The following is a 22,356-nucleotide window of genomic DNA, read 5'->3' on the forward strand; positions in this document are numbered from 1 at the left end:
AAAAATATTATAAAAAGTTATGTATTTCTGGAAATATGTAACACTGATCAGGAACATCAGCTCATAAGTTCTTAATTTTGACATTGGTCAGAGGAAGGAGAATGGCACGGCCATGTAGCTGTTGAGAAGCATTGGGTTTTTTCTGTTAAGATAATAAGACACATACTTCCTTGTCCTTTAGGAAACCAGGGAGGCATTTATTGGCCTATCCTGGATTTCTCATCCTTGGTAAAAACCGATATTGTCCAACAGGGAAGTTTAGCACTTAGTGCCCCAACATTTTTATTGGGGGCTGGTAAAACAGGCACCCTCTGCCTCACACATATCAAAATTCCAAACTCCCAGAAGCATTGTAGGTGTTCATTATAAGCCACTAGTATCGTTGAGGGTGGTGGGGTCCTTACAGAATCCAAGTTCCCTAATGTCAGCCAGGGGTCAACCTTGTAAGCAGGTTTTTCAAAGGATACCCTTCAGACCTGTTCTGTTAACTCTTACCTGAACGTTAAGCTTGTCTCTTCTTTTCCTTTCTGCCATGCCCGCCCACCTTCTTGGATCTTCTGTGAATGTGCATACCACCTCCCAGACGGTCATAGATTTATAGAGAGCTTGGGTTCTCTTAGATCCCTCAGCATCTGTGGACTGCTTTCCAGTCACCAGGGATGGGAGAACTTATCTACCCCTCATGGACTGTCTCTTTTGCAGAATCTCTAACCTTTCTATCTAGTCTGTAAATCTGCTGTTCGCCGAACTGAACTGTAACCCCTTTGCTGCTTTTACTGACAGTGAACAGATTTTTTTGCTCTCTGCCCCCAAACAAGTCAGCTCCTCCTAGTAGCAGATGTTCTGCTTCCATGGTCAGCCCCATCTGGTTACGACCATTGGGCTGACTGAACTCAGGCAAGCAGTGGTGATGTAATGCTGGGTGTTAGTGGCCAAAGTGGGAATCCCTGGTGGCTTAGTGGTAAAGAATCTGCCTGCATGGCTGGAGACTGCCTACCAATGCAGGAGACTTGGGTTTGATTCCTGGATCAGGAAGATCCCCTGGAGAAGGAAATGACAACCCACTCCAGTATTCTTGCCTGGAAAATCCCATGGACAGAGGAGCCTGGCAGGTTACAGTCCATGGGATCACAAGAGTTGGACACAACGTAGCCACTAAACCAGTGGCCAAGGCAACAGTGCCACAAACTCCCACTATTTCCACCAGAAGTCATCATTTTTTCTTCCTTTTTTTAAATAAATGAATTTTCTACATTTGTTTTCCTTTTGATCATTTTCTTGAACCTAATATGATTTTTGACAGTTTTGTCCAATTTCATAGTTGTTACTGGAAGAGGGTATTTACTAACGTCCTTTGCTGTATCTGCAAGTCCCCACATTCATTGATTTTTGAGTGTTGATCCAACATTGTGTTTCTCAGATAACCTCACTTGTTTACAGTGTATTAGTTTTTCTAAATATTGCTGAATTTGGTTGGCTAATATTTTTAAGAACTTTTGTTGATTTTTAAGAATATTAATCTGTAGTTTTATTTTCTTGTAATGTCTTTGCCTGGTTTTAGTTTCAAGGTAATGCTGTGCTTGCTAAAATTACTGGAAAATGTTCAATCTCCTATTTCCAGTGAGAATTTATATAGAATTGATATTATTTCTTCCTTAAATGTTTCTTAGAATTTGACTATGAAGCCCTCAGAATCTGAAGTTTTGTTCATGGGAAGATTTTCCTACTACAAATTCACTTTCTTTAGGAAGTTACTGGTAGTTTATATCTTTAGCAGAAATTCACCCATTTCATATATGTCATCAAATGGGTCATGTTTTTAAAAAATTATTGTAGGATTCAGTTAGTGAGAAAATTCTTACTGAAATTTTTAACATATATGTGAAATTGTCTTTTATGTTCTTTAATTTTCCTTCTTTGGATTTAGAATCAATATTATATTAATCTATAAAGAGGTGCTTTTATTTTTTGCTATGTTTTCTAGTTTCTATTTATTATATATTTCCAAAGTACCACTTTTTTAAAACCCTTCTTTGATTTTATTGTATTTTTCTTCGTAACTGAAGTCTATCATCCTCATTTCCTTTACTCTTATTTCTTTGGGATTGCGCTGAACTTTTTTCTGATGCTTGAGGAAAAGTGCTTGGCTCTTTTGTTTTCACCTCTCTTATGATAAATGCATTTTAAATCTGTAAATTTCCCTATAAGTAATACCTTTTTTGCGTCTTACAAGTGAACTATTTTGTGATTTTCTTTTTTAACGCAAAGATAAGTTTTATGTTATTGAAAGGACTTGCAAAGACTTTCTTAGTTGTTTTCCAGTTTTGCTGCATTTGTAATTAGAAAAAAATAATTTGCATTGTAGAAATTCACATACCCAACAAATATTATGAACTTAATTTTTCTTCCTAGAGACTTTTTCAATTGTGCTTTTATACACTTTGAATCTATACCATTCACTGAAAAGATGTTTATGATATGTATAATCTTGCTTTGTTGTTTATCAGCGTATAGTGTCATTTGTTGTCTTTTTCATATGTTTTTGTTTGAATTTAGTTTTGTGAGACATTACATTTGCTAATGCAGGTTTCTGTGGTTCATTGTATCTGGTGTATCTTGTTCTCTTTTTCTGCTTTTAGCCTTCTGAAAACTTTTAAGCATATCTTTTGTAGACAACATGATACTGAATTTTTTCCCTTAACTCTAATTGAGCATCTGTCTTTAATTAGTGAACTTAAGGTCTTTACATTTATGGCAGTTATCATTATTTTGGGACTTCTTTTTTTCATTTTATTGAGATTTTCCAACCATTTTCCTTTCCTTTTAGATTCTTTTCCTTTTCCTTGGATTGGTGGTTTGCATATGCAATTTTAGGTCAAGGTATTCTCCCTATTGGTTTCTTAAACTTATTAGCATACATTTCTTCCCCACAAGACACAGCATTTCAGATTCTTCAGGATATCCCATTGCCATTGAGTTCCTACTCGCTCCCTGACCACCACCCCGCAACTTCATTTATGTATCGTTTAGCGTTTTAGTCATGATTTGCTTTGAATATATTATCCCCTTTCCTACGGTTCTTGCTTTTTTAGACAATAATGAATTGAAACTTTGGCAATTGTTTTCTCATTTGTTAAATGAGAACAATTCCAGCTTCCTCACGTGGCTTGTTGTGGGAAATAAGTGAGCTGATGTAAGTGTGCACTTGGTGATATGTGAGGAATACACAGATGCTGACTGTCAGTCAAAAGGTGTGTTTTATTCCAAGATCTGCCCGGTGTCTACTTCTTTCACAAAGTCTTTTCAGTCTGCCTTTCAGAAATTCTGAATTTACTCTAAAACATGATGTCCTTTGTGATTGATGGATGCCTGTGTGTGTTACCAAGCCCACTGGATACCTTGTAGTGTATTTCACAAGGTTTAACACCTTGAGCAGGGAAAACTGAAGGGTAAGAGCCTGTGGAATGTTGTTGATGGTGCGTGGAAGGCAGAGTGTTGTTGGAGCTATCATTTGTCAGCCAAAGAACGGAGACTGTGAAATTGGAGGGTCCAAAAACAGCTGGGTATTAGAACAGCAAGTTCTGCAATGCAATAGAAGCTGTTTTTAGGTCCGGTTAAGATTGAAATGAGTGATAGCAATGTACGGCATAATCTAATGGTGTCTCCCTTTATTCCTTTACTAGGCTCATATTGGCAACTTATTAACATCAAAATTCTTCAGTTACAAGGATTTTGACACTTTATTGTATACATGTGCAGCAGAGTTTGACTTTATGGAGAAGGAGGTAAGATGGGATTTATCCTTTTCTTTCCTTAGGTTTTGGTCCATTCATTTTTTCATAAAGGGTGCTCCTGTTATTCAGATTCTTACCTCTGTGCTCTTATCTCAGTTTGAAGGAAAAGGAAAACCTTGCAGCTTAAACCAAGATGTTCTTATTTACATTAGCACAGCCTCATGAAATATATGATCTCTTTCTCATTTTGATAATTTAGAAACATTCATTCAGTCTAGCAATAGTTCTTAGGATGAGTAAACACAGAAGCATTCAAGTTGCTTCCTTTCAAGAATAGCATTGATTCAGTGAAACTCTCAAGCTTTTCAGCTTCCACTTGCTTTGTGATTGTTTGTTTGAATAATCTCATTGATTTGAAATATCATTGAATACAGGTGTTTCATTCCAACAACATTTGTCTTTCTAAAACTGAACTTGTGTGTTTAGAAGGAAATCTGAGGATTAGTGGATTGTGAGACAGAAGTCTGCAATATTACTTATGTTGTTGAGCAAGTGACTCATTCTTTGAACTGTAGCTTACTAGTTTCTGGTAGTATGCTACAAATATATTGTGAGGATGAAAGGAGATACATAGAAAATACCTTTGATACTTTAAGATGTTTCACATTAAATACTATTTTGTAATACTTTATGAGCTAGTTTGGTTCAACAGACATTTGTATATATGTGCCTTTGTGTGTGTGTGTGTGTGTATACAGGTATACACACACACACACACACACACACACATATATATATGAATATACACACACCACCCATGTGGCCCTGATTTATGAGGATATTTAATTATCTCTGAGACATTTTTCTTCAAAGCTGTGTGTGTACCTATGGACTGGGTGTGTGTGTGTGTGCGTGTGTATGGAACTGGCCAGCAGTCCTCGGCTGACACATTCGTTTCCCCTGATCCCCACTGGGTCAGCCACTGAATTGCAGACCAGTTGGAAGAGAGTGTGCCACAAGGCAGATGATTCTTTATTCCTTATGCCTTATCAGTCTCCATTTCCTGTGTTCTGGCAAGTGTTTTTGACACATAATGGCTGATAAAAAAGTGTGCAAGTGATAACGTTGAGCCTGCTGAAAGAAAATAGGGGAAAGTATCTTGCAAAACATTAAAATGCATGCCTGTAGCAGATCAAGACTTCTTCAGGGAGATGCTAAAGGAAGTATAGGCATCAGCAGAGAAATTAGGGCTCAGTGTAAATCCTTTAACATTATTGAAAATAAGCACACCACTACATAGCCTTGAGAGTATGAATCATCAGTTATATAACAGAAGAAATAGTTTACTAAGGCATAACATGGCTTCAGCCAGTTTGAAGAAAATGGCAAAGCTGTGTCCAGCCTGCCATTCCTCATCTCCATAGGTATCTTCACAGGGACTGCTGTAGAGACAGCACAGTGCAGGTTCAGAGAGAGGGCATCTGTTGCGTGGTGGGAAGAGGGAACAATTTAAACAACAATATCAATGGACTTCCCTGGTGGCTCAGAGGTTAAAGCGTCTGCCTCCAATGCGGGAGACCCGGGTTCGATCCCTGGGTCGGGAAGATCCCCTGGAGAAGGAAACGGTAACCCACTCCAGTATTCTTGCCTGGAGAATCCCATGGACGGAGAAGCCTGGTAGGCTACAGTCCACGGGGTCGCAAAGAGTCGGACACGACTGAGTGACCGAACGGAACGGAACGGATCATACTGGTATGGAAAGACACTTAAGATGTATAATAGGCTAAGCAACATGCTGTGATCTTATTGAGCTGTAATTAGCACACATAAAGTGTCAGCAAAATTTTAACACTGGTTTTCTTTTTTTTGTGTGTGAAGAGGTAATTAGTGATTAACATTATTTTGTAATTTGCGTCTTCTAAATTTTCTGTAGTAGTCATATTTTAATTGAATTGTACTATTGAAAGATAGTAAAAACCAGTGAGGGAGATCTTTGCCTTTTAGATATGAAAATGGAAAGCAACAGTATTTAAAGTACACAGATATTAAAACAGGAACGTTATGGCCAAAAATAGACAATGCTGGATAGACACCATGTATATGTACTTAGCTGTGTTTTTGTGTATGTACTTGGTATGAAATGAAGAGAGCAGAGAGCACCACAGCTAAATGATAAAAGATGCATTGTTTCATGAATATTATTTGAAAAACTGAATTGGGGTGGGAAATGAGGTTAAAGCTTTGTACCATATGCCAAACTTCATTTCAGTTGCTTTGTTAAATATAATTGAAGCTTGGAAAATTAATTTGAGAAACATTTCTTAACTTCATATTTTAATGAGCATCATATTAGTACAAAATGCAAATGAGAATGATTAATAGCTTTGTCTGCATATAACTTAAAACTGTTATATGTAGTTTTGTACATTAAATGTTACAAAAATTAAATGACTAACTGGGATGATTCTTGCAATAAATAAAATCAATGAAACTAGAGATTAATTAGTTTAGGGGAGTGTTCAAATCAGTAAAAAATTATCGAGGACCCTCACTCTTTCTCAGCACCAAAAGTACAGCCCCACGCTGTTCTCCTACCCACCTATGCAGAAATAGGCGAAGGACGTGATCATATACAATCCATCAGGGAGGAAATGCTGATAACTGATTTTTTTTTTTTCCAAAACAATTTTAGGAATCTTTACTTAAAAACAACCTTATCTTAAAATGGAGTAACTTTGGTTTTATGAGCAGCAAGCAAAGTACAGAAGCAAAAATGCATTACAGGAGCATTAAGTTCTACATTAGGTCACAGCATCTAATCTGAAATCACACCCATAATATCATTTTTCAGGATATCTGGGAAATAGTTATTTCCCAGGATGTCTGAACCATAGCTACTCTATTTTGACTTTTAATTGTTAAAAAAAAAAAAAAAAAATTTTTTTTTTTAATAGCCAAAGCAGATTTCACCGTTAATGACGTCAGTGTTTTTCTAGGTATGAGAAGATGCAAGAATTGGAACTCATAAAACCTTTTTCTGAAGAGATCTAACTATCTGAAGGCCTGTTCTGCGAGTTTTTTTTTTTTTTCAGAGCACAGAGTGCCTCATTCCTGATTTTCACCCTGAACTTCTTTCAGGGGGTGTTGAAGGTCAGCAATGGTCATGATGTAATCTTTGTAGAGGCAGCTGGCAAGTACCATCTTCCAGTCAGCAGGGTCCCTTCATAGCCACATATCTGACCATATGACACCATTTCACGGCCATTGTGTCCCGCGGTGCTGGGAAGGCTCATTCCCAGGTCTAGGGAAGTGATGGGCCACTCAGTGTGCTAAAATTGGACCAGGCCTTGCAAGTAGCAAAAGTCTCTGGGCCACTGTCTTACTAGCCTCCTGGTCCGGGAAAATATTTCCTCTTGTTGCTTTTTCCCATACCCAGAGTCACATTATTACAATTATTGATCTCATATGAAACTGTCAGTTCAGCATTATATCACAGGCTCAGTGAAACAAGTGACATAGAAAATAATATAGCCATAGCTAGCAGTTATTAGTAAAATAAGAATTATACGTCAAGAACTTTCATTAGATAAAGCCTGGTATACCCCAAGTCACCTGACTTCATTCGTTAAATGATTATAGTCTGGTGTTAATCTCCTGGTTGTACATTATGGAGCATCCGACCTTTATCTGAAGCTTGGTTACTGAGATAAGCCTTAGAAACTAACCTAGTATCCTTTTTAATAACTTAATTAAATCTTTTAGCAGTATCACGTAACACGGAACTGTCTCAGCAGTGAGTCTTAGTAAACACTAGACATTAACAAAACTAGAAACTTAATTTAACAATTTACAAAACTTAATATTCCGTGATTTTTCATTATGGAGGCCCTGTAGCCAGGGAGGCTTTAACCCATCAAATAAAAAATGACTGTTCTCCTACCCACCTGTGCAGAAATAGGCGAAGAACATGAACATATACAATCCATCAGGGAGGAAATGCTGGTAACTGATTAAAATGTGAAATTCATTGTCTCCTTTACTTTTCTCCATTTTCTAGTGTTCACAATGAGCGTATGTAACTTTTATGCTTAGAATAAAATCAATAATTATGAGAAATATTAAAATAAAAGAATTTATAATTCTAATAGAACAAGCATGTGAACACATCTCTCACTGTGATTTTTTTCTTTGCATTTGTTCTTTTTTTTTTAATTGAGTTATTATTGCTTTACAACGTTGTGTTGGTTTCTGCTGTGCAACACAGTGAATCAGCTATATGGATAGTATATCCCCTCCCTCTAAGACCTCCCCTGACAACCCCACCCCTCTAGATAACCACCGAGCACTGAGCTGAGCTCTCTACACTATTACAGCAGGTTCCCCACTAGCTATCTGTTTTGTACATAGTAGTGTATATATGTCAATCCTAATCTCCCAACTCGCCCCACTCCCCCGTCCTCACACCCACTGTGTCCGCATGTCTGTTCTGTGCATCTCCATCTCTATTTCTGCCCTACAAATGGGTTCATAGGTACCATTATTCTAGATTGCACATACCTACATTAATATATGATATTTGTTTTTCTCTTTCTGACTTAATTCTTGCTAATAAACTTTTGGAATATAATGTTAAAATTGAGCTCTATTAAACTTTGTTAAGTATTTTTAGCACAGTTTTTAAAAATACTTCCTTTTTAATGAAAACGTCAATCTTACTACTTTTCTTATATTTATTGTTAGTTATTGTTAGCAAATGTCTGATTTTTGAAATAATAAAATAGTTTCGGTTATATAATTTTTACATATGTTAAAGCAATTTAAAAATTACAAAATAGAAATATATACTTTAAAACAGTAATTTGCAAATGTTTATAAAGGTAAATAGTAAAATAAAAATGTAAAAATCCTGTTTTTAATGGGATTTCTAACTCATAAAGACTGCACTTTGTATAAATTATTAAAATTGCCTATATAATTCAAAAGAGAAATTGAGGAAATTGGACTAAGGAGAGGAAAATCAGGACATGCTACTTACCTTATGTTTTATAGAATTAAAATGTACCAGTATTTTTAATATGGTTGAATCCAGCCTTCTGTTTATAAACATATTGAGGAAAGCATGCATAATTTCATGTAATGATAAAAGATTACTTTTGTGAGGGAATGTATTGATAATAAGCAAATCAATTGCAATTTAGAAATTTCAGGCCGAGAATTGTTTGAGACTGTGATCTCAAATTATTGAGAGGTGTATAGAATTGAAATGTGTAGGGCTTTGTTAGTTTAAAAAAAATTTTTTTTTTTTGTAGAGTTTTACCTGTTACTGAAGAAAATGTAAAAATGTTTTTACTCCTTTTATAAACATTGATCATTATTGTGTGTGTGTGTTTGTATCTGGACATCATGCTTGTGATTTTTATTCCAGATAAAATGCACAGTAAAGATCATGCCATTCTGCTGACCCTTGTTGAATATTGGGCTCTCTAGTTAGTTCAGTTCAGTTCAGTCGCTCAGTCGTGTCCGACTCTCTGCGACCCCATGAATCACAGCATGCCAGGCCTCCCTGTCCGTCACTAACTCCCGGAGTTCACCCAAACTCATGTCCATCGAGCTGGTGATGCCATCCAGCCATCTCATTCTCTGTCATCCCCTTCTCCCGCCCCCAATCCCTCCCAGCATCAGACTCTTCCAGTGAGTCAACTCGTCGCATGAGGTGGCCAAAGTATTGGAGTTTCAGTTTTAGCATCAGTCCTTCCAGTGAACACCCAGGACTGATCTCCTTTAGAATGGACTGGTTGGATCTCCTTGCAGTCCAAGGGACTCTCAAGAGTCTTCTCCAGCACCACAGTTCAAAAGCATCAATTCTTCGGTGATCAGCTTTCTTCACAGTCCAACTCTCACATCCATACCTGACCCCGGGATAAACCATAGCCTTGACCAGACGGACCTTGGTTGGCAAAGTAATGTCTCTGCTGTTTAATATACTATCTAGGTTGGTCATAACTTTCCTCCCAAGGAGTAAGCGTCTTTTAATTTCCTGGTTGCAGTCAGCATCTGCAGTGATTTTGGAGCCCCAAAAAAGTCTGACACTGCTTCCACGGTTTCCCCATCTATTTCCCATGAAGTGATGGGACAGTACTGTTCAAAAGTGAATAGTAATCTTTCTAGTTGCATTTTACACTTACAAGTGTTTGGGAACTGTATCTGTTAGTGTTTTAAACTTAGCATTTTGGGGAAGTTCATTTCTATGGAAATCTATCTTCATTTTTGTGATGGGAATCAGTGGGTAGATTGGTGAATACACAAGTTTCTTAACATGTTTTGAAATCACTTGGTTCATGATTTGTAATTTCATTTGAAATAACACTTTTCTCTAATGAAGCACTTCTTTGAATTTCAGACTCCCTTGAGGTATACAAAGACATTATTGCTTCCAGTTGTTCTTGTTGTGTTTATTGTAATCGTTAGAAAGGTAAGTCTGTGCTTTATTTTATGAGTACTTTCTCATAATAAAACATTTTCTTATTTCTTCATGGTAGTTACATGTACTAGGCTACATGTTAATCTAATACTTATATAGATTTATTGAAACACATTCTGTGTTTTCTTACTAATAGCCTTTGATGAATATTTATAAAAAATATTGTGCTAGTTACCAACATAAAGTAAATCTAAGAAAAGGACACTTAAATTTTGATCCTATTTTGAAAGCTAGCATCAGAGAGATCATATTGACCCACATACAGTTGTTTATGTAAATTATTACTGACTTGCTTTTAACTTTTATGTAATATTTTATTAAAATATTTAACATTTGCCTTTCTAAGTCATTTGTGCAGTATTCATTAACTTCTGGATAGAGTTTATTATTAATCAAAAGGAAAAATAGAATATTAACAATGTATTACTAAACTCAATGAAATACTTAGATTCCCAACTTGGCTTTAATAATGAAATCTTAAATCCAGATATAAGTCAGGCCAAGGAAGTTCCAATCTTTGGCAAAGAGTGGTGTAATATTCTTTTTTCTTCTTAAGAGTTAGTGAAGTTTATAACTACAAGTGTTTTAAGTGAATGACTTGGAATTAGTCTGTAACTGAAAAATAAATGATAGACCCTAAAGGTTTTCTAATTCAGAGCTATTATTTCTGTGTTAGTACAATGTCATGTATTTGTGGAATATTCTGTATTGTAATTATTATTCACATCATATATTTATAATCTCTGTAAATATTTCACATACCTTATTGGTTCTTCAGTAACATTCTAGGGTACAGATATTATTATTAACATTTTGGCAAATGCAAAATTGGAAGGTCGGAGAGGTTGTTAGTGGCCTCACATTATCTCCATTAAAAAGCATGGGAAGAGTGAGAATCAGATGGCACCTTTACCCTCCTCTTTGGACATCATAGTTATTATTCCTGTATAGTGTGTAGTTAAGTAGAGGCATTACCAAGAACCTGAACATGGTGGAATTCACTAAAGGTGAATTAGAAGCTGAAAGGTCAGGTTTCAAGACCCTTCTTAGTTGTTGTCCACCTTCAGGAGGATCATTTAATCCTTCTGAGCCTGTTGCTCATTTATAACATGATAATAAAACCTATCTGAACAGGGTTGGTTATAGATAAGATTAAGTACTATACAAATGTAAGATTTTGTTGTCATAATTACTATTTCTGAGTTACTTATCTCCATACTTCTGTATTTTAAAATAAGTAAAAGTTTGAAAGTCTAGAAAATATGTTACTTGAATTTTTTTTTTCCAATACAGCTGTTGTAAAGTGTTTTAAAATCTATTTGCAGGTTATTAGTGACATGTGGGTTGTCTTAACTAAACAACAGACACATATAAGGTAAATATGGCATTAATGACTTTGTTACGTCCTCCAGTTTATTCAGTAGGTATTTACAGTGTTTTAATGTTACAGTTATGTGTTGTGCACGCAACGTTTGATGACTGATGTTTCAGTTGTTGCCACCCGCCTTCCCTGCTTTTATCCTTATTCCCTCTCTGAGCGGAGCTAAGCACATCACTCACTCGTCTCTTAAGTCCCATCCAGTATGCTCTGACAGTAGCCCTGCACTTATTTCAACTTGAAGGACACGGCTTTGTGCTTCAGTTTGGCGGGTAAAGCAAATTACTCTGTTGATGGTTTTAGGACCAATGGACAGCCTTTTGACAGAAGAAGAGGGAAATGTAAAAGTGGACCCATACCTCACTTTTAACATAAAATAAATTCCAGATAGATCAAAAATTTAAATATAGAGAAAAATGAAACTCCTAAATAAACCAAGAGTTTATTATAATGTTAGGGTTAGAGGCCTTGTTAAGAATGGCATAAAACCGATAAGCTAGAAGGAAAGGTTGATATGGTTGACCAGATAAATTATTTGGTAAAATACCGTAAGCATTATTCAAAGCAAATACAACTTGGGGGAAATATTTGCAGATCATAACAAGGTAATAATGACCATCACACATGAAGAACTTCTATAAATTAACAAGAAAAATGCTAAAAACCCATTTGAAAAATGAGTGAAAGGTACACACAGGCAGTTGAGAAAACACATTCCCATTTTCCCTTTCCCACTACACTCATGTCCCACTACACTCTTCTGTGCTCTTTGACCATGAAAATTGGTTTCCTGCCCTTGCAGTGGTTGTGCCCTAAGTCTGTCATTGTGCCCCCTGCTTCCCACAGCCTGTCTTGGCATGACTCAGTTCTCTAATTCTTGCTTAAATGTCACCTCCTATAAGAAGCCTTTTCTGCCTATCATCTCTGAGTAGATCCCTTGTCTCCTTGCTTGTTATTCTCCACCATCAGACCCTTTTTCTTTCTCTCAGCATTTATCACCATTTGTTTACAAACTGCTGTGTTGTTGCCTGTATCTCCTGAAAGGGGGGATGGCCATTTCTGTTCAATTCAGCAGTTTATATGCAGTGCCTGGCATATGAGGAAAGAACAGTAGTTGTGTGATAAAGGCTTGTGCATGAGTAAATAGATACAGGAAAAAGTGCTCAGTCCCATGATAACGTCGAAACTTTTTTACTTGCCAGGTTTGTAAAAATTAATACCCAGTGCTTGCAAGAGTGGTAGGGCTGTTTGGCAATAAAGCAAAACATATGGTGGGCCTGTCCTTTAACCCTGCAGTTTCACCAGTGCAAATGTGTCCCCTAGAAATTCTCATTGGAGAAGGCAATGGCAAGCCACTCCAGTACTATTGCCTAGAAAATCCCATGGATGGAGGAGCCTGGTAGGCTGCAGTCCATGGGGTCACTAAGGGTCAGACACGACTGAGCGACTTCACTTTCACTTTTCACTTTCCACTTTCACACATTGGAGAAGGAAATGGCAACCCACTCCAGTGTTCTTGCCTGGAGAATCCCAGGGAAGGGGGAGCCTGGTGGGCTTCCGTCTATGGGGTCACACAGAGTCGGACACGACTGAAGTGACTTAGCAGCAGCAGCAGCAGCAGAAACTCTCATAGAAATGCAGAGGTGATGGTGTAGAGATGCCCATTGTGGTGGTGTGTATAATGTGAAAATGAAAACAACCAAAGTATTCAGTAGAACAGGATTGGTTTAATTATGACCCAGTCAGAAAGTAGAATTCTTTATGGAGATATTTCATCATACATCCTTGAATTAAAAATTATAAAACATATAAAGGATGATTATACTTTTATTTTAAATATGAAGATTTTATATGTTTATTTGTACATAGGGGTGTGGAAAGATAAAACTTATAATTAGTAGGGGATGGAATTAGAGGATGTAGTAAAGGAAGTTTTAATTGTAGTTTCATTCTTTTGTGGGATTTTTTTGGGGGGCAGTAGAGATTGTTGAATTTGTGTGTCTATATTTTCTTTTATAACATACACTGCCTTATATATTGTTCTTTAACCTCCACCCAGTGATAAATTATTGCATGCACTCTTGAGACAATCCTTGTTCTCATTTAGAAGCAATTTATTGTAACTGTACCCTTGCTTCTACCAGACACCTTTGAGGGCTGGGGAAAAGGAAAAAGTTTCTAGTACATAAAGCCAAAATTTATCTTCGATTGAGATGAAAATTTTTAAGAGCTCAGAAAAGGGCTAAAGGTTATAACTATAGTATGCATCTGGAAGAGAAAGGTGGAACTTTTCACAGAAACAAGAGTCTTTTCAATAATAACCCAACTATAGAAATAATTATAGAAAAACACTGAGCTTCATGGGGCTTTCAATCTAGGTAGGATCAGAGCTTTTTCGAAAGGAGAAAGGCACATGGACATTTTGTTTTGCATTAAGTACCAAAGTCATATGCCAATATAAAGAGGGGAGGGGTAGGATACACATTTTAATTTTCAAGATGTGAGTACCAGTGTCTCCTTTATTCAGGGACCTAGGGGTCAAAGAGGATAAAGACAGCATGATGAAATAGAAAGTGCATTGATTCTGAAACCAGTCAGTGTATAGACCTGGCTTTGCTGCTTACTAGCTCTGTGACTTGCTTTCCTTAGCTGTCAGTTGGGATAATAAATAGTTGTAAGATCAGAGTTAATGCAATGTTAATGGTCATATTAACATTCTAGGTCCTTAATAAATGGTAATAGATAATTTGTACTTGGAACGAAAGAAGAATAAAGGAGGACCCATTCACTTCCTTCATTTGCCTAATATATTTACTCTTTGCTAGTACATCAATATTTTTGAAACCAAATAGTCTAATCAGATTTTATGCTACCTAGATTAGGGATTAATTGAATCATTTGTTCATTCATTCAAAAAAAAAAAAGATAGAACTGTATTTGCTAGGCATTGTTCTAGGTCTTGAAATATTTCAGTGTTTAGGATAGAGAAGGCATGTGTTATCAAGTTGCATATTCGTATCTCTGATCCAGACTTCTCCCTTGAACTTAAGATTTATACATAGACTCACTGTTTGTCATCTCTGTTTGGGTGTCTGGTGAGAATCTCAAATTCTGTGAACGCAGTACTGAGCCTCTGAATGTGCTTCCCTGTCAGCACACTTCTGCTGGATCTTCATCTCATTTTCCTCCTGGCTCCCTCTTCTCTAATCCTGCCATCTTTACTGTCAGCCTGCCAAGGAGCCTGCTACCATGAGGCTTTGTCATGTCTGTTCTCTCTGCCTGAAGTGCTCTTCCACTGGGGATCCTCAGGCTCAAATTCTCGGGTCCTCAAGGCTCTGCTCAGCGTTCACTCAGTTGGTAACCACACAGATTAATGTATACCACCCTGGACACCCAGTACTCCCTGCATCTTTTCCTTGGTTTCCTTTTTTCTGCACGGTATTTATTGCCATGTAATGTTTGCTTATTTGCTTTCTGTTTGTCTCCTTCAACTTATATGTAAACTCTGGGGCACAATTTTTGGTTTTTTTTTTTTTTACCCCCATCTTATTTACTGCTGTGTCTTCAGTGTTCAGTGAAATTGAGTGGGTGGATGGATTTGTACCCTGTCCTCCTGAAGGGTTCATTTCAATAGGGGAAGTCAGAGGATAATCAAGCAAACCTATAGGTGAACATTTTATTTTCTATGAGAAGATAAAACAGGGAAATGGAGTGTGAGTGATCAAGGTGGGAGGCACTGAATATGGGAGTCAAAGGAGCTGTCTGATGTTTTAAGGTAAAATGAGTCTAGTGTGACAGAGCACAGTTGGTCAAGAGGGAACACGGTAGAAGGTGAATTTCAAGGGTGAAAGATGGGGACCATCTAAAGAAGACTGTGTAATTACCAAAAAAACAAACCGACAACCACCTAGGAAGTCTCAAGTAAAGAATGGCATGTCTGGATTCCCATTTTTGAAATTTGCTCTCAGTGCTGTGATGAGACTCAACACAGGGTTGGGGTACTGGGAAGGGGACCAGAGTGAGATGTGGGGAGGATGGGCCTGTAAAGATGTATCATTTCTTAGGAAATTAAAACCATCAAACAAAACTAAAGGTGGCATTTTGTGGCTATTTTTTTGTTTCAGAACTGCTGCTGTAAAAAAGTCTTGTGTGTGGCTTCCTATATTGTCTCTGTGGCAGTTATAGTTTATGTGGGAGCCAAGGGACTGCTGGGGACAGGAAGTAGGGCTATGGGACTTTGAGGGCGTCAGAGTTTCTTTCCACTCCCTGCTTTGTCAGCATATTACCTGTGAGGTGTGTGATACATGGCAGCCAGCGAGTCTTGTTGGCCTAAAAATACCCATGTAGTCAGATATGTGGGATGTGCAAAATAAACTGTTTTAAAAGACTGTAGCACTAGTTTGGTTTATAACTTTTAGTTCTTTTGGTTTACATGTATGTGTCCTAAGGGAATATTATAGAAGTTGTAAAACTCATATTTGTCAGGTAAAAATGCACGATTGAAGTGCTTCAATGGTGATTCAATGGTAGTATTTCTTTTTCCATTTCAGAAAACACCAGTTTGATCATGGAGAGGTAAAGACTTAATATTACCAAAATGTGCCTTGTTTTAATGTTTGTATATATTTGGACTTTTCTTTCTAGTTCATTTTCTCACTTTATTGGTAAGTCACTAATCATCCTCAAAATAGGCCTGTATGTGTTTTTATGAGAATACTGCAAACATGACCGTTCATTTGTTGAAGTAGTAGCTAGGAAACTCACTTGGTCTGTTCTGATCATCATCAAGGTAATAGCAGTTCACTGCTGGGGTCCATTTAGGCACTTTTGCAGGGTATCTTTCACATGACTGGAGATCATTTTCCTCTCTGCTCACCTTGCCCAGAGGCCTCAGAGATGTGACTGGTTGCTGTTCCCATTTCCTGGTGATTCAGCCTGTTTCTTTTTAAGTGAGGTATAATTGACATATAATGCTAGTTTCAGATGTACAACATAATGATTTGAATTTGCATACCTTGTGGATTGATCACCACAGTAAGTCTAGTTCAAATTGTTACCATACATAGTTACTCAAATTTTTTTTCTTGTGATGAAGACTTTTAGGATCCTCTTTCTTAGCAACGGCATGGTGACTATAGTTGATGATACTGTATTTCATATTTCCACCTGGTTCAAAAGTGTGGACTTTATTAACCCCAGGCTTGATTCTGCATGGAATTATAGGTCCACTTGCCTTAAGGATTTTATCATTTTAGCCCTCTAATAAAATGGAGAAGTTTGAAAGTGAATTTTAAGACTCGTTTCAGAAATAAAAATATTGTTTCTAAGAAAAAGTACTCTTTTCTAGTATATTCACCAATTTAACAATATATTCTTTAACTTCATGAATATTAGGAGTAAAAAATATGTTCTCTGTCTTTCAGCTGGTTTATCACGCATTGCAACTGCTAGCATATACAGTCCTCGGTGTTTTAATTATGAGACTAAAACTCTTCTTGACACCACACATGTGCGTTATGGCTTCCTTGATCTGCTCAAGACAGGTGAGATGATTGTTACGTTGGTATTATAGCTGCTATGATAATTTTACCCCAGCCTTTGTTATTAAGTGGCTCTAAAATAATACTGACTTGCCCAAAGTTCTTTAAATTGTTATAATTAAAGTTCTTCATGTTTCTGTTATAATCTTTCCAAAGGTTAATGACCAAAGCAGATAATTTTTCCTTTTATTTATTTTTTCAAGAAAACTTAAAAAAAAATTTTTTTTTAATTTATTTTAATTGGAGGCTAATTACTTTACATTATTGTATTGGTTTTGTCATAACTTCTAAAATGGTCCTCAGCATACAACAAACACTCATTCAGTGCAGGCTAAATTCATGAATGGTAACTATGTAGATATTGGCATAAAGCAGTGATCGCACAGGGGCCCACACTCAGAAGGACTCTGCATCTAGATTGATGCATTGCTATTTCTCTGCTTTGAACTTCTTAAAAATTGTCAGACAAGGAACCCATGTTTTTATTTTGCACTGAGTTTGGCAAATTATTTAGGTAGGCCTGACCTTAGTGGAACCTGGAAGTAGAGAGAGCAAATTGAGACAAGAATTTCTTAAATCATGTCCCACCTATATAAAGCATTCTTTTGACCCGTCAGGTTATTGTTTCTGGAACTTTTCCTTTGAATTATTAGTCCTGTATCTGGGATGCTAGCAGAGACTGTATTCTTCTCTGGGAAGAACTTTTGCTCATTTCAGGATGCAGGTTTGCTTTGTTCTAAACATTGTCAATGTGTTCTTAATTTGATTTCAGCTATTTGGATGGCTCTTCTGCAAAGTGCATCCTGGTGCTGTAGTTTTTGCTGTGTTAGCAGCAATGTCAATACAAGGTTCTGCAAATTTACAAACCCAGTGGAATATTGTAGGGGAATTCAGCAATTTGCCACAAGAAGAACTTATAGAATGGATTAAATACAGTACTAAACCAGGTAAAAAAGTCTTATTTAGCTGTGGTTTTCCCTATGGTTTTATATACAGCTGTATAATCCTCAACTCATGTTACTTCCAATGGTTTTAATCTTTCTAAGAAACCTTCTTTCTCGATCATCCAGAAAGAGGGAGATGTTAATCTTGCTTATGAAATTTGCAAAAGAAATGTTGTATTTTTTTAATGATTTATTTCTCTGTTTTCCATAAATTCTAATTTTTTCAAAATATATCCAAAGTTTTGCATGACACAATTTAAAATGATTTATGGTATGCTTATTTTCCTGATTAATTTTTAATTTCAGTCCTTCACATTCCTTCTTGAAATGCACTCAAGGAATATGATACTTGATTCATGTATCCAAAGGGAACTTTTTGTTGTCATCTGAATATCAAGTGACTGAATATTAAATCATCTTCTCAGAATTCCTTGGTGCTGTAAAGCTTCTCTAGTCAATGTGTTACTTCTTCTTAGAACCAGGAAAAGACACTACAAACAGACAACCAAAAGAAACAGAAATCTTCAGTGATGAGGCTTTGTCTTGCAAGGAAAATATTTTATCCAGACTTGGTTGCTGACCACCATTTTATCAGCTACCCAATTCATTCTGGTTCTGTCAGTGAATCTTTGTGTCGCGATTCAGGCCTCAACTTTTTTGCCTGGGAAGTCGCTGAGTTGACCAGAGGGAGACTCCTTGTCACGCTGCCCAGGTGTCTCCTAAGACCTTTGTTCCTGCTTTGCAGATGCAGTGTTTGCAGGCGCCATGCCCACGATGGCAAGTGTTAAACTCTCCGCGCTTCGGCCCATTGTGAATCATCCACATTATGAAGATGCAGGTTTAAGGTTAGTACACAATTATCACATTGTTGAAAACAAGTTTTTCATACAAATAGAAAATGAGTGAGGGAACCAGCAGCATAGCAAGAAGTGTTTCAAGAAGGATATGGTGAACTGGAGTATATAGAGGTTGGGGACAAAGAATGCTGAGATAATGTGGTAAAGTTCAGTACAAACTGTTAAGGCCCCATAGGATAAGAAAGTTACAGCCTTTGGGGTTCTCTTCTCTCCTTGGCAGCAAAAAGAAATCACACAGTGTCTGTGTTATACAGGGCTCCAAAACACCCAGGTCCTTACTAGTTATCATCCCCTTTAAGTTCCTCCAGAAAACTCATTAGCCTGTAGTTTTTATTAAAGTTTTCTCGTAGGATATTTTTCTTGAATTCTGAGGAGTCATTTGAAATGGAATCTAATTCAAGGATAGGTTTTACTTTTTATTCTCTAATTTTCACCAATATAGCCCTACTGGAATGATCATGTTTTTTGTTTCTACTATTTTTTCCTAAGTTAGAATGTTTTGTTCTCTTTGAAAATGTTTGGCTCTCAGTCATGTCCAACTCTTTGCGACCCCATGGACTGTAGCCCACTAGGCTCCTCTGTCCATGGAATTCTCCAGGCAAGAATATTGAAGTGGGTTTTCATTTCCTTCTCCAGGGGATCTTCCCAACCCAGGGATCGAACCTGGGTCTCCCAACATTGCAGGCAGATTCTTTAATGTCTGAGCCACCAGGGAAGCCCTTGTTCTATCTGAAAAGGAAAAAGATTACATTTTCATATAATTTCTAGATTGGTCAGCTAGTCATTTCCTAAGTGATTGGTGAATCTTATTAATATATTGTTTTGTGTAGCAGTGGGACATACCTTTTATAAATAAAAAGCTTTTTCATTAAAAAGTCAATTTTAGTAAACTAATTTCTGGAGCAATTGTGTTGAATAAATTTAGTTTTTTGTTTTAATTATGAATAAAACGGAGCATTTAATACTAGTTGTTGGTTATCAAAGTTAGGACTGTCGTATCTTTAAAGTTAACAACAAACCTTTAAAGTAGTCCTGTAGTTGTTTTTGTGTAGCTCATACTCTTATCTGTGATAGAGTAATGGAAAATTTAAAACAAGCAATCAAACAAACCAAAACACTAAGTTTGGAGATGAAAGGATTCATTAAACTGAACTTTTTCTCTCAGGACTCTTATGCTACTTGTGCCTTTTTTGGTTGACCTCCCGAATGCCCCTGAGCCAGGAACTCTGTGAAGAATGTTCTCTTGACCTGATTTTTCGATAGAGTCTTTCTTCTAGTTCCATTCAGTACTTCTGTCCAAATAGGTTGATTGCATTCTTTTGATCTTGAAAACCTTCTGCCCAATTATTTTTCTTTAAAGAGCCAGAACGAAAATAGTATATTCAATGTATAGTCGAAAAGCAGCTGAAGAAGTGAAGCGAGAATTGATAAAGTTACAAGTGAATTACTACATTCTGGAAGAATCGTGGTGTATAAGAAGATCCAAGTGAGTACTCAGCAACAGTACTTTATAGTCATAAGACAGTAAAGTTAATTCAGTCTCATGGCAAGTGCTTTACTAGTTGTATGTGTGAAACATATATAATATTTAGCAAAGTATAAGCTGGAAAACCTTTCTGATAATTATTTGGAGTTTTTTTTTCTTTTCAAATCATTATAAATGTCTATTTAATTTATAATGATTTACATGTGCACTTATTGACAGTTTTCCAAAGTGTTCATACTTGCCTTTGATGTTTTTTTGAAAAACTCTAAAGTTGGATGTATTTTCTTTCAAAAGTCTCGTAGAGTTGAAACCAAGTAGTTGAGAGTCTCACTGTAATGAAGTCCAGCAACTTTGTCCATACCACATCTCGCAACATATATCCTGGGATAGAGGGGACCCTCTCCCAGCTTCACCTTAGAGCAGGGATCCCCCAACGTCTGGGTCTAATGCCTGATGATTTGAGTTGGAGCTTTGTAATAATAGAAATAAAGTGCACAATAAGTGTAATGCACTTGACTCATCCTGAAACCCTCCTTTGCCCCGCTTCGGTGGAACAATTATCTTCCATCAAACTGGTCCCTGGTGCCAAAAAGGTTGGGGAACTTCTGACTTAGAGTGAATCTTCCGTCTTACTGTTTGTATCTTATTTGAGTGGGAAAATGATTAGCATTACAGCAACCCCTATTCTCGTGGGTTTATATTTTAAATTTTTTCTATTTCCACAGAGAGTTCACTAAGCAGATTACAGCAATAAGAGTTGGTAAGATTTTAAAAGCAAATGTGAATTCTAAAGTAGACTATTTAGAAATGTTGCACTTGGGTGACTCGATAGCAGATGATAGCTTGCTATTAAAATACTGAAGCATCATCCCATAGGGAATATAGAAAGTAGTTTTTATCAGAAATCAAGGATATTTTATGGAACACTATTATTTTATAAAAATTTTCATTGCTCTTTAAGTAAACAGAAATCTTCAGGAGATTGCTATATCTGTGGCTTAATCAATCTCATTCACCATGTATTTCAGTGATACACGAAGGTGTTAAGATAAAATGATTAAATATTGACTCAGGAGTAAAAATAGTTCTGAAGCAGTATCTATCAAGTGTTGCTCATAAGGAAACTCAAATAATTGTTTATTGTTGAATGATTTTCCAGTGAATATGTCCCAAGTGACTGGAATTTAATCAAGATCTACAGAAAATGTTATTGAGTCATATTGAGAAAATGCTCCACGTCTTTATGAACATAAGGATATGTATGAAACTTATATACATAACCTTTAACTTTGTAATATAAATTTAGGACAAAAAGTTGTAAGCATCTCTCATAACAATTTGATGAAGACATTGTAGTAAATGAATGTTGGCTTGACATTTGCAATCAGAAGGACTCAGTTTCTTGGCAGAGATTTCTGCCAGCACTGGGATCTTTACTGTCTCAGGGTTTACTTTCTGACTCTCCAGTTCAGTGATGCCAACCTGAAACACCTGTAAGTTACTGGAGCATAAAAATTATTTTGTGAGCTCTCTTCCCCAAGCAGATGATGAACCTTGATTCAAGAGTCTTCATTTTTCCCTAGACCCGTGCATATTTGAATATATGAAAATTGCAGAGGCTGGCGTTCTTTATTCTAAGATGTTGATGGAGCTCCTTGGATTTGCGTAATTGTAGTAGTCTCATGTTCTGATGGGCAGAGCACTGGTTTTTGTACACAAGAAAGGATCAAAAGACAAATTTAGGAAATATAGCAATAAATCTGGCACACTGCACAAAGTCATCAGTGAATTAACAGGCTTCTGATCATCTTTGTTTGGAGCTCACTTCCAGGCCAAGGCTGAGAGTCGGGTGGGGTGGAGGTTTGTGCTGGGTTTCCCCTGCTGCACTGATTGCACTTGTTGTGTTTGGGGCAGCAGGAGTGGAGAGAGAGGAAAA

General features: G+C 36.8%; 1 protein-coding gene across 1 annotated transcript in view; it reads left to right on the plus strand.

The window, feature by feature from the left end:
• DPY19L1 (dpy-19 like C-mannosyltransferase 1) overlaps positions 1–22,356 on the plus strand; it is a 100,639-nt gene that overhangs the window by 66,869 nt on the left and 11,414 nt on the right. The window contains exons 14-21 of the mRNA XM_055420890.2: positions 3,684–3,785; positions 10,135–10,206; positions 11,541–11,590; positions 16,144–16,168; positions 17,017–17,136; positions 17,906–18,080; positions 18,823–18,922; positions 20,295–20,420. Coding sequence (XP_055276865.2) covers positions 3,684–3,785; positions 10,135–10,206; positions 11,541–11,590; positions 16,144–16,168; positions 17,017–17,136; positions 17,906–18,080; positions 18,823–18,922; positions 20,295–20,420 — 770 coding nt within the window. The remainder of the gene's footprint in view (positions 1–3,683; positions 3,786–10,134; positions 10,207–11,540; positions 11,591–16,143; positions 16,169–17,016; positions 17,137–17,905; positions 18,081–18,822; positions 18,923–20,294; positions 20,421–22,356) is intronic.

This window comes from Moschus berezovskii, chromosome 3 (assembly GCF_049115385.1).
Source record: "Moschus berezovskii isolate FMDL1 chromosome 3, NW_MosBer_1.0, whole genome shotgun sequence".
Taxonomy (NCBI): domain Eukaryota; kingdom Metazoa; phylum Chordata; class Mammalia; order Artiodactyla; family Moschidae; genus Moschus; species Moschus berezovskii.